Source organism: Piliocolobus tephrosceles, chromosome 8 (genome assembly GCF_002776525.5).
Source record: "Piliocolobus tephrosceles isolate RC106 chromosome 8, ASM277652v3, whole genome shotgun sequence".
Taxonomy (NCBI): domain Eukaryota; kingdom Metazoa; phylum Chordata; class Mammalia; order Primates; family Cercopithecidae; genus Piliocolobus; species Piliocolobus tephrosceles.
In genome coordinates this window covers 36,648,679-36,660,905 of record NC_045441.1, presented here as the reverse complement: position 1 = coordinate 36,660,905, position 12,227 = coordinate 36,648,679, and the positions used below count along the sequence as shown (strand labels likewise).

Genomic DNA, 12,227 nt, shown 5'->3' with positions numbered 1-12,227 from the left:
TGCCTAGGGGCTGCCAAAGTGACTGGTTTCTGTCTTGCCTGATGTAGAGCACAGATGAGAAAAGTGGCATAGTTTGGATGTCAGGTTGGAGGCCACTGAAAGCAGCAGTCAGTCACCGTGGCATGTTAGAGCTGCAGGGAGTCTGCAGACCTGTAGGTGGCTAGGAGTGATCAATTATGGACATAGGAATATAATAAACATCCAAGGCTTTTGAGATGAACCAAGAGACTGAATAAATTAATACATTTTAAAGCAGATACTATGTATGCAGGGAAGTGGAATAAAAACACACATTTAGGCTTAGGGCATACACATCCTTAGAAAAGATTTAAAAGGACCCTGAGCCTTTAAAACAGTTTGGGCAATGAAGGTCTTCCCCTGTACAAAGCCATTCTACAAAAGCTGGGGAAAGTGGAAGTTTTTTTCAAGTGTCCAAATCTCAACAGAAGATAACAAGACATACCAAAATAAAACAGAGTGACAAGAATGATTCAGAGGGACAAGATAAATCTCTAGAGACTGCCCGCTAAAGAAATGCAGGCCTCTGACTTGATAAATAAATTGAAACAACTACCTTAAATATGGCCAATGAAGTCAAAGAAAACACAGAGAAAAGCAACTAAACTAAATCTAGAAAATGATTTATAAACAAAGTGGAATATTAACAAAGAGATAGAGATTACAGTCATATACCACATAATGAAGTTTGCTCCCATAAGATTACAATACTATATTTTTACCTTACCTTTTTATGTTATATATGTTTAAATATACAAATACTTACTATCATGTTACAATTGCCTACAGTATTCAGTAGAATAACCTGTATATGTTTGTGGCCTAGGAACAATAGGCTAACCATATAGTCCAGGTATGGAGTAGGTTATACCATCGAGGTTTGTGTAAACATACTTTATGATGTTTGAACAATGGCAAAATTGCCTAACAATGCATTTCTCAGAATGCACCCACATTATTAAGTGATGCATGGCTGTATTTACAAAGAGCCCAAAAGAAAATATGGAACTAAAAAATTGAATAACTGAATTTAGAAATTCAAGCAAAAGAAAGAATCAGCAAATTTAAAGGTGGGTCATATGAAACAACCAAATCAGAGGAGCAAAGAAAAAGAAAATGAACACAGCCCAAGGAACTTATGAGACACCATCAAGCCAAACAATATACACAGGCAGAAGATGAGAAAAAGAGAAAGGGGCAAAGAGTGCATTTAAAGAATTAATGGCAGAAAACACTCCACATTTGAAAAACAAATAGATATACAAATGCAAGAAGTTGAAAAACTTCAAGTAGCATAAATCCAAAGAGACCCATACAAGGCACATTATAATGAAACCATCGAAAGTCAAGGACAAAGTGGGAATCTTAAAAGCAGCAAAAGAAAAATGACTTACAACATACAATGGAGCTTTTATAAGATTACCAACTGACTTATCTTACATGCCAGAAGGCAGTTGAATGACGTATTTAAAGCGCTGAAAGAACAACAACAACAACAAAACCTATCAACTGAGAATACCATATTTAACAAATTATTCTTCAAAAGTGGAAGTAAAATTAACACTTTTTCATATGAATGAAAACGGACAGAGTTCCTAAACACTAAACTTTTCCTACAAGAAATGCTAAAGGAAGTCTTCCAAGTCAAAACAAAAAAAAAGTTAGGCAGTAATGTAAAGTCATTCAAATATATAAAGTTTTCTAGTAAAGATCAATGAATGAACAAATATATAAACCTATTATTGTAACTTTGGTTTATATCTTCATAACTTTTTTAAAGCATAAAAATATATATCTAAATACAGACAAAGGGCAATGAAAAGGGAATCAAATCATAAGTCAATTAAACACACACTAAAAAGGAAGTAATGCAGGAAATGTGGGATAAGAAAGCTGTAAGGCAGCCGAAAAACAAATGTCAAAATGGCAAAAGTAAGTCTTTCCCTATCAATAATTCCTTTAAATGTAAATGGATTAAGTTCCCCTATCAAAAGACACAAATTAGTACAATGAACGAAAATATAGGATCCAACTTCATGCTGTCTTCAAGAGAAGCACTTTGGATCTAAGGACACACGTAAGTCAACAGAGAAAGAGTGAGAAAAGATATTTCATGAAAATAGTAACCAAAAGAGAATAAGGCATCCATACCAATATGAGACAAACAGACTTTAAGTCAAAAACTGTTACAAAACACAAAGAAGGACATTATATGATGATAAAAGAATCAATTCACCAAAACAGATAAAATAATTATTAATATCTATGCACCAAACATCAGAGCTCCTAAGTAAATGAAGCAAACATTGACAGAATTGAAGAGAAAGATAACAGTTCTACTATAACAGTAGGAGACTTCAGTATCCCACTATTAGCAATAGATAGAACAACCAAACAAAACATCAGTAAGAAGAAAAAGAAAAAGGAAATAGAGAAATTGAACAACACTACATAAAAATTAGACCTAACAAACATGTACAAAATGTTCCACTCAACAGCAGCATAATACATATTTTTCTCAAGTCTACATAGAACATTCCCCAAGATAAACTACATGTTAAGCTACAAAACAAGTCTTAATATATCTTAAAAGATTTAAATAATACAAAGTGTGTTTTCTTATTACAATGTAATGAAAGTAGAAATTAATAGTAGAAACTGAAAAATGTGGGGAAATTCAATAATACACTCAAACAAATAGGCTAAAGAAGAAATCACAAGGGAAATTAAAAAATACTGTGAGATAATTGAAAATAAAATACAACACACCAAAAGTTAGTGAGACATAAGTGAAACAGCACTAAGAGGAACATATAAAGCCGTGAATGTTTACATTTAAAGAAATGATCACAAATTATTAACTGAACTTTATGCCTTAAGGATGTAGAACCCAAAGCCAGCAGAAGGAAGGAACTACTAATTATTAGAACAGAGATAAATAAAATATAAATGAGAGAATCAACAAAATCAAAAGTTGATTATTTTAAAAGATCAACAATATTGACAAATTATTATCCAGATTGACAAAGAAAACTATGAGAAGACTCCAATAACTACAATCAGACACAAAAATGGGCATTATAACTGGTTTTATATAAATAAAAAGGATTACTGGAGAATACTATGAACAACTGCGTATTAAAAGTTAGATAACCTAGAGGAAGTGAGTAAAATCCTAGAACGACCGATCTACCAAGATCGATTTACGAAAAAACAAAAACAGAATATCAGAACAGACTAATAACTAGGAAGGAGCTTGAGTTAGCAATAAAAAAATCTCCCAACCATCAAAATCCCAGAACCCCAACAGCTTCACTGGTAAATTCTACCAAATATTTAAAGAAAAATTAACATGAACCCTCCTCAAACTCTTCCAAATTAATGAAGAAAAGAAAACACTTTCAAATGTTATGAGGTCAGCTTTACCCTGAGACCAAAACCAAACAAAGATAGCACAAGAAAGGAAAAGTATAGACCAATATCCCTGATAAACACTGATGCAAAAACCTCAACAAAATGCTAGCAAATGGAATTCAATAGCAAATGTTTATAGCAGCATAATTCGCAATTGCAAAAATATGGAGCCAACCCAACTGCCCATCAACCAACAAGTGGATAAAGAAATTGTGGTATACATATATACCATGGAATACTATTCAGCCATAAAAAGGAACAAAATAATGGCATTCACAGTGACCTGGATGGAATTGGAGACCATTATTCTAAGTGCAGTGACTCAAAAATGGAAAACCCTAAACTTTGTATGTTTTCATTCATAAGTGGGACCAAAGCTATGAGGATGCAAAGGCATAAGAATGATACAATGGACTTTGGGGACTCAGGGCGAAAGGGTTGCAGGTGAGGGATAAAAGACTACAAATTGGGTACAGTGTATACTGCTCAGATGATGGTGCACCCAAATCTCAGAAATCACCACTAAAGAACTTTTTCATGTAACCAAATACCATTTGTTTCCCCAAAACCTATGAAAATAAAAAATAAACACAAACACAAAATAAAACAAAAACAGAACTAAATAGCAAAAAAAAAAAAAAAAGAATTAATTAAAAGGATTATACATTATGAACAAGTAGCATTTATTCTTATAATGCAAAGATGGTTCAACACACAAAAATAAATCAATGCAATATACCACACTAACAGAATGAAGGAAAGAAAACACATAATCATCTCAATTGACGCAGATAAAGTTTGACAAAATTTAACACCCTTTCATAACACTTAACAAACTAGGAATAGAATACTACCTCAACATAATAAAACCATAATGAAAAGCCCACAGCAAACACCATACTCAATGGTAAAAGACAAAGTGTTTCCACTTCGAGCTGAAACAAGGCAAGGATGCCACTTTTGCCACTTGTATTCAGCATAGTACTGAAAGGTCTAGCCACAGCAATTAGGAGAAAGAAAGGGAAAAAAGGGAAGGGAAGGGAAGTGATGGGACGGGAAGGGAAGGGCAGGGAAGGGAAGGGAAGGGAAGGGAAGGGAAGGAAGGAGGGAGGAAGGAAGGAAGGGAAGTAAAGGGGGAAAAGAAATGAAGGAAGGGAAGGAAGGGAGGGAGGGAAGAAGGAAGGAAGGAAGGAAGGAAGGAAGGAAGGAAGGAAGGAAGGAAGGAAGGAAGGAAGGGCATCCAAATAAAATTATTTATTTTCACAGACAACATAAACCTATATATAGAAAACCCTAAATATTCAACACACAAAAAACTGTTAGAACTAATAAACTAAGTCAGCAAAGTGGCAAGATACAAAATCGTTATCCAAAAATCAATTGCATTTCTATACACCAACAATTAACAATTGTAAAAGAAAGCAATTCTATTTTCAATAGCATCAAAAGAGAAAAAAAACTTAATAATAAATTTAATTAAAGTGGTGTTTCAGCTAAACATTGGGGCACCAACTAGGACTAATACTAACATTTTATTAGATTATGCCAATTTTTAAGGCGAAAACAATTCTAGAGCAAGAGTGTCATTTCCTAATGAGAAGAGTCCATCCAATAAGAATATATATTTATTGTAGATTTTTTGCACATAATAATGTAACTTCAAATTATATACAGCAAATTCTGATAAAACAAAAAGAAAACAGACAAATCTACTTGTATTTTGTATTAGTAACTGATAAAAGAAGCAAATAAGACACAAATAAGATATGAATGATTTGAGCAACACAATTAATATAGTTGACCTAATTAACAATATACACTACTCTATCCAGCAATGACAGAATTCACATTCTTTCGAGGAGCACATACATTTATCAATGAACACATAGGCCATAAAGCATATCTCAACAAATTCAAAATATTAAAACATTCAGAGTATGTTTTCTCATTAAAGGGAAGTTACACTTGAATTTTTTTTTTTTTTTTTTCTTGAGACAGAATCTTACGCTGTTGCCCAGGCTGGAGTGCAGTGGTACGATCTTGGCTCGCTGTAACTTCTGCCTCCCTCCTCTCATTCCCTTACCTTCCCTCTAACCTCTAGGTAGGGGAAAGAGGGATGGTGGTTGAGTCAATCACTAACGGCCAATGATTTAAGATATCATGCCTACATAAGGAAGCTTCCACAAAAACCCAAAAGGGCAGTGTTCAGAATGCTCGTAGGTTGATGAGGACATGGAGGTGCTGGGAGGGTGGTAGGCCTGGAGTGGGCATAGAAGCTCCATGCCCCCACATACCTCGCCCTATGCATTTCTTCCATCTACTGTTCCTAAATTATATCTGCTTAATAAACCAGTAACCTAGGAAGTAAACTGTTTTTCTGCATTCTGTGACTTGTATCAGCAAATTATTGAACACAGCGAAAGGCTCATGGGAATCCTGATTTATACTCAATTGATCAGAAGTGAGAAGGGAAGCCTGAACTTGGGGTTGGCCTCTGAAGTAGGGGCAATCTTGTGGGACTGAGCCCTTAACCTGTAGGATCTGATGCTAATTCCAGGTAGATAGTGCGAGAATTGAATTGAATTGTAGGACACCCAGTTAGTGTCAGTGGAGAAATGGAGAATTGCTTGTTGGGGAACAAATCCACACATACGGTCACAGAAGTTTTGTAAGTGTTCAGTGTGTGTATACAGAAAAGCAATCTGTGTTTCATTCTACAGGATCATGAGGTGTTGTCCCCAGTGGGAGCATCAATCTTAATGCTAAGTAAAGTGAGAAGGGCCACAGCAGAAAATCTGGACTCTTGTAAGTAGGATCATGACTAGTCTGCATATAGAAGTATTTATCACCCAAACTAGGACAGTCTTGAGAGTAAAAGGAGTCACTATTATAAATTTTGCAGGAACAACGTGGCTCAGTCAAACCAGGACTTCTGGTAGATCTTGTCATAATTGATGAGAAAAAATTATAATAACAATGCCAAATTGTGCTTGGAGAGAGACCCATTTTAAGCTCCCCTTTGTTAAACAGGATAGACTCTCAGGAAATTATGTTACCTCACTAAAGGGGGAAAACATCCCCCATTCCTGTAATTCAGGCTACTGACTTACCCAATAGTCTATTCTGGAAACCGTCTTGCATATTTACGTAACGGGCCACTTCGCAAGTCTTCCTGATAAACTTTATGAAGTCTTTCCAATAATATGCTTGTTCCAGGGAAAACTGAGCTTTTTCAAGTGTATGAAATATCCTGCAGTCAAAAAGAATCCAGAGAAAACTAAGATTTAAAAATGATCTTGCAGATGACAGTTAGATCATTATAAATTTTTCTAAAAACAAATATATGCAAATGCATGGCAGTCCGCTTATGTAAGGAAATAGAATCTTACATAAGTGGTAGAAAGAGTTCTACTGATTTTTTTAGTTTGTTTACACACTCCTCTACCTTGACTTGAAAAATGTGGAAAGCAATTTATGAGAATACATAAAATATAAGACAGAATAAGTCAACAAGTAAAAAAAGAGGAAAATTAAAGACCATAACAGGAAGTGAACTTAAAGATTAAGAAAATAAATATTCCCTATTTGACATATTTGATGAAGAACTTCCTAGCAGTCAAGGAAAATGGAAATTGATCACACATATAATTCACAGAGTCATAAAATAAAAACAAGGCAAATTTTATGTACAGTTACAGCTCCCAAGAGAAGCTTCCTATTGGTAGTTACTGCACGATTTCTGAGTAATGACACAAACAAGAATTTCAATCACATGCATACCTTGGACTTACCAGGGATCCTCAATTTCTAGTGAAAGATTAAGTCAGTGGTTAAACATTAAGGGAACCGTTTCATATTTTACAGTTTTTAGATGCTTTCCAACAGTACCAGTAGTTTAATATTTTTAAAATAAATTGAACCTCTTTCTATTCAAAATATGATCTATCATATTGATCTATCATTTGTGAAGAAGGTGCAGTTGAAATCATTTTGATGTCCCAATTGTTTATAAGTTTCCCACGAACATGTACTTACACTGTGGAGACAAGCTGGTGCTTACAGTCACTAGAAAAGACATTATTCTCAGGAGAGGGATCAGCTCCCAGCAGCAGGAAGAGCTGAGTGCAGTAAAGGCTTGCTTCTGACAGCTGCATCTCAAGTTCCTGCCAGTCCAAATATTCTTCAGGTATTAAAACTGACATATTTGTGCGCCAAGTAATGACCTCTTGCAAAATACGATCCTTGACAAGAAAAGAAGATATTGCTTATAATAAATAAAGCAATTCAAATGTGGGTATTTGAGATGCAGCCTTTACCTTGTATCACTTAACAAGGGGTCCACTCAAACTGTACACCAAAGATCGTACCCTATGGCATGGTAATTATCTAAGTTATAGTTCCAGACTTGAATCTTTACTCATGTTCAGGTTAATAAGTCCAAAAATAAAACTTAATCCAATAATAAAGTAGGATGGGACCCAGTGTCATAGCTATCTGTGTTCGCTGGTTGTGACAAGTAACCTGTGAATCAAGACCCCCTGAGAGTCTCACTCTTAGTACTACCTTCCACAATTCCTCTAGGCTGAGATCTGGCTCACACAAACCCATAAAAGGCAGCAGAAGTGAATTGTGCCAGATTGTGCCAGTTCCAGCTCTACCTTCTCTGAGGAGTGGTGGCTTCTACTCTCCCTCCTTGCCTTGTTCTTGCTTGTGTGCGGGATCCCTGGATAGCCATGTCAGAAGTCTGGTTACCCTACTGAAAGACCATATAGAGAGGCTACCTGGAGAAGAGACATCTTGAGTCTGAGAGGAGAATGAGAGGCCTTCATCTCAGTATCCTAGCTAACCAGACTCCAGCCCTCACAGCCACCTGACTGCAACTACATGAATGATGCCCAGTAAGACCATCAGAAGAGCCACCCCGACTGAACCCAGTCAACCCATAGTCAGAAGAGAAAGCAAAGAATGTGCTTTGTTTTAGGTCACTGAACTTTGGGGTGATTTGTTAGTGATATGTATCCTAGGCATCATCAGAAAGGCTATCTCAAGTATATGTAACCTGTATATATATAGTTCCCTACTTTGTATGAGACTACAAGTTAGGCTTTACAGATAAAAAGAAACTTGGGATGGGATTTCTGCCAGGAAAGAGCTGACATCCAGTCACAAGAAAGGTATTTGCAAACAGGTAATGTTTTTTTGTGCCTGCATGCATTCACATACACTATTCTTCTTTATTTATTTTTCATTTTTTTAATAGGGTCTCACATTGTTACCCAGGCTGGAGTGCAATGGTGTGATTATGACTCACTGCAGCCTTGACCTGCTGGGCTCAAGCAATTCTCCCACCTCAGCCTCCTGAGTAGCTGGTATTACAGGTGTGTGCCACTACATCTGGCTAATGTTTGTTTTTGTTTTTGTTTTTGTTTTTGTAGGGATAGGGTTTAGCTATGTTGCCCAGGTTGGTCTTAAACTCCTGGGCTCAAAAGATCTGCCCACCTAGACCTCTCAAAGTGCTGGGACTACAGGCATGAGCTACCATGCCCAGCCCTTCACATACACTTTTCTGCCTGCCTAGCATCCTGTCCTGACTTCTCTTTGCTTCCAAATCTTACACCTCATCTAAGGCTCATTGACTTATTTGGGAAGACTCCTAGATGCTGAGCTCTAAGGCTCTCATTGTTGTCTGCCCTTTTCTACCAAGATAGTGGCTTCTTCATGCTTATACTCCCTTCAGCATACCGTCATGCCCAGAGTAGATGCTAAGAAATCATTGATTGAAATAAGCACACTATTCAATTACTATCCCAATTTTCATCTTGCTGTGACATCATTTATATTTCACTAGTTTCATTCTTTCACTGGTTTTAATTCCATGGTATATAAGGAAGGATATAAAAAAACGTAATACTGAGAAAGAAAAATGAACTCTAAAAGTATAAATATTATGATTTTAATTCTCAGTAAGAAGAATATGGGCTGGAACTTGACAAAATAATCCTTCCAAACAAATCGTTCAACATTCTGCAGTCACACTTGAGCACTCAGCAGGGGTAGCCCATTGTTCTGGGCAGTTACATGAGAGGAACATGACTTGTAAAGCCTGTAAACCACTCAAAGCCATAGCTTTGCTGGGATTGACTAATCACCAGAGAGGTTCCTCTGCTTTTCTTAGCATGTGCAGCGAAAAATGAAGCAGATCAAGGATCCAGGAAGCCAGAAAAGCAGAAGTGGCCTGTTTTGAAAGTTTGAGGAATTTTAAGTAGGTTTTGGCCAGGCGGGTGGCATACAACCTTTCAGTCAGACAGAAGGGCCAGCAATGAAGGGTGGCTAAAGTTCAGAGAGCCAGCTTCCTTTAAGTGTATGGGCTCATGGCAAAACTTTCCTCATCAAAACTCCAGGTTAAATATTAGCATCTTTGGTGAATTTAATCTTAAACTGGTGCTCTTAGAAGAGCCAAGATGGTAGAATACTTACAGCATCCTCTACTGAACCACGTAGCTTGTTTAAAACACTGGTCTCAGAGGAGTTACAATAGCACACCAGGCCCTGGAGACCATCCCATATGCTGGAGTTTCCAGGGGGCAAAAAGCCCTCCTTCTCAGAGAAACCACCATTCGGGCAGACAGCATTCTTCGCCAACATCTAAAAGGTTAATAAGAGTGGGAAGGAGTAACATTTAAAGAGGCTTAGATACCCTCTTCATGGGCTCAAGAACTGCAAATACAATAAGCAATGATAAACATTTTAAACACGACGTAAGGTTTTGGAAAACCTGCATATTGTTTCCTTTTTTTGCTAGCACAATTCACAAAAGGAGCAAAATTGAATATTGCAAGAGCTTCTTGAATGTTTTATTAAAATTGCTTATTTATAACTCTGCTGTGCTTTACCTGTTTTAGCTCCCAAAAGAACACATCCTTTTCCAGTTTCAATTGGTCAAGTTCAAACCATTTAAAATCATTAGCTGATGTCTCCAGGCAAATGAGGACTTCTGCAAAGTAGACAAATTGATCATTATTCACCTAAGGTAGGTAAGCTTGACTCCTACACATGGCCATGAATCAATAAACTGGATCCTGAAAACATGGATTTTTAAAAACTTGACCTATTATTATACATTTTCTTCTCTTCCTTAGAAAGGAAAACAGGAGTCATTATAATATCATTTTATCCTTTCCAAAGACTAGTGAGTATGAGTTTTTAGTTACAGAAGAGTTTTGCTTCTAAAGTAACAAGCCCCTCACATTTTCCCTCTTCTCCCTGAGAAAATGAAAAGGCTGCAGCCCATCTGGGCAAAAGTGCAAACCCGACTTCCTCAGAAGAGGCCCGAAGGAATAATGCTCACCATAGTCAAGAAAGTTCAAAGAAGGGCATTCCGCAAACCCGGGGGAACACGCTCTCCCTACCAGACACCAAGGAGCAGTGGTGCGAGGAGGCAGTAGAAGGAACAGAATACAAAAGATTCGCTTATTCACAATGCACTAAGGTCCCTTTCCAGCCTGAAAACTATGGATGCTGCTGTGAATGTGAAAGTCAACCCAGCCCTAAGACACTGCTTGTCATAGGCCACAACATGGGCTTAAGGAAAACAGAAGGATGTGCTCTTCACAGTGCCCTCATTGTTTATTTAGCCTTGGTGTGCTGTATTTTAAATTCCCTAGAAGGCATCAGAGCAAAGCATAAATATACATACGACGCCAGCAAAGTTATCTCCCAACTTTACAATGTGTCAGGGAGTTTCAAGTCCATTTTCCAATAAATTTCATGTTTACTCTTAGTGAGTCAGGGACAAATAACACCAGAGCTAGCTCACCTTGGACAAAATGTAAATTCTGAGCTATCGCATTTCTGAGAGCTCCATCAAGCTGAAGAAATCTCTTCAGCGCCGGCCACTGGGGCAGGTTTTGCAGCAAGCTTTGCAGTTTCCACAGATGGTGTAATCTGAGTGCAAAAATAAATAAATGAAAAGTAGTTCAAAGTGTCAACTAGGGAAATAAAAATTCCATTCAAAGGAAAATATTCCACTACTTTGAGAAGTGTGTTCACCAGACTGAAAGTCACACTTCATCACACAAACAGGTTCTTGATAAATTGCATTGTCTGAGTCACCCGATTTGGAGATTCTTTTGGTACTGAATATGGATTAAACATTCTCTTTACCCCAAAATGGAAAAGTATATTCCTAGTAGTGTGTAAAAGAAGTGAGGGTTATGATAAAGTTTCACATGGGATCTAAAAACATTTACCTTGAAGCCTATAGTTAATGAGACATAGAAAAGTATTTTGAGAAAAGTTTCAAAATATAAAGATGGTGTGTGGTGGTAGACAGGACCCATTGCAGTGGTCCCAACTTGGGCCAATTGGCAATGCCTGTAGGATTCTCCAAAGTCAAAGGAAGAATGACCAGCCAGGCAGCTCAATACAAATAGTCCCTGGAGTGTCATACTAATGGGCTCCAGACATGGAAGAAATAACTGAGAAAAGAAGCTGGAAAGAAAATGAGTTTGATACTGTGAAGAACCTGAAATTGGAAATAAATATGGGAGAGGGAGGAGCAAGACACAGTCACACTGTGGGCGGCAGAACTGCCCAAAGCAGGTGACTCCAGGCTTTCTGTGTCTTTGAGCAACTACATGGAATCCTGACCCTTGATAAATGAGGCAAGCTACAAAAAGAGAAAAGCAGAAAGAGATGTAGCTACTTGAAGCCCAAGCAAAATGTTCTACTGGCTGGAGCCATCCCACAGCTTTGAGTGCCTGGCGTCCATTTGGACTTCTGTGTCATAGAGGTCA

General features: G+C 37.2%; 1 protein-coding gene across 1 annotated transcript in view; it reads right to left on the bottom strand.

Annotated features, from left to right (window-relative positions):
- The window catches only part of ABCA13 (ATP binding cassette subfamily A member 13), a 514,497-nt gene that overhangs the window by 429,353 nt on the left and 72,917 nt on the right, over positions 1-12,227 (bottom strand). Inside the window, 5 exon segments of the mRNA XM_023226480.1 lie at positions 6,543-6,682; positions 7,468-7,673; positions 9,910-10,077; positions 10,326-10,426; positions 11,249-11,376. Coding sequence (XP_023082248.1) covers positions 6,543-6,682; positions 7,468-7,673; positions 9,910-10,077; positions 10,326-10,426; positions 11,249-11,376 — 743 coding nt within the window.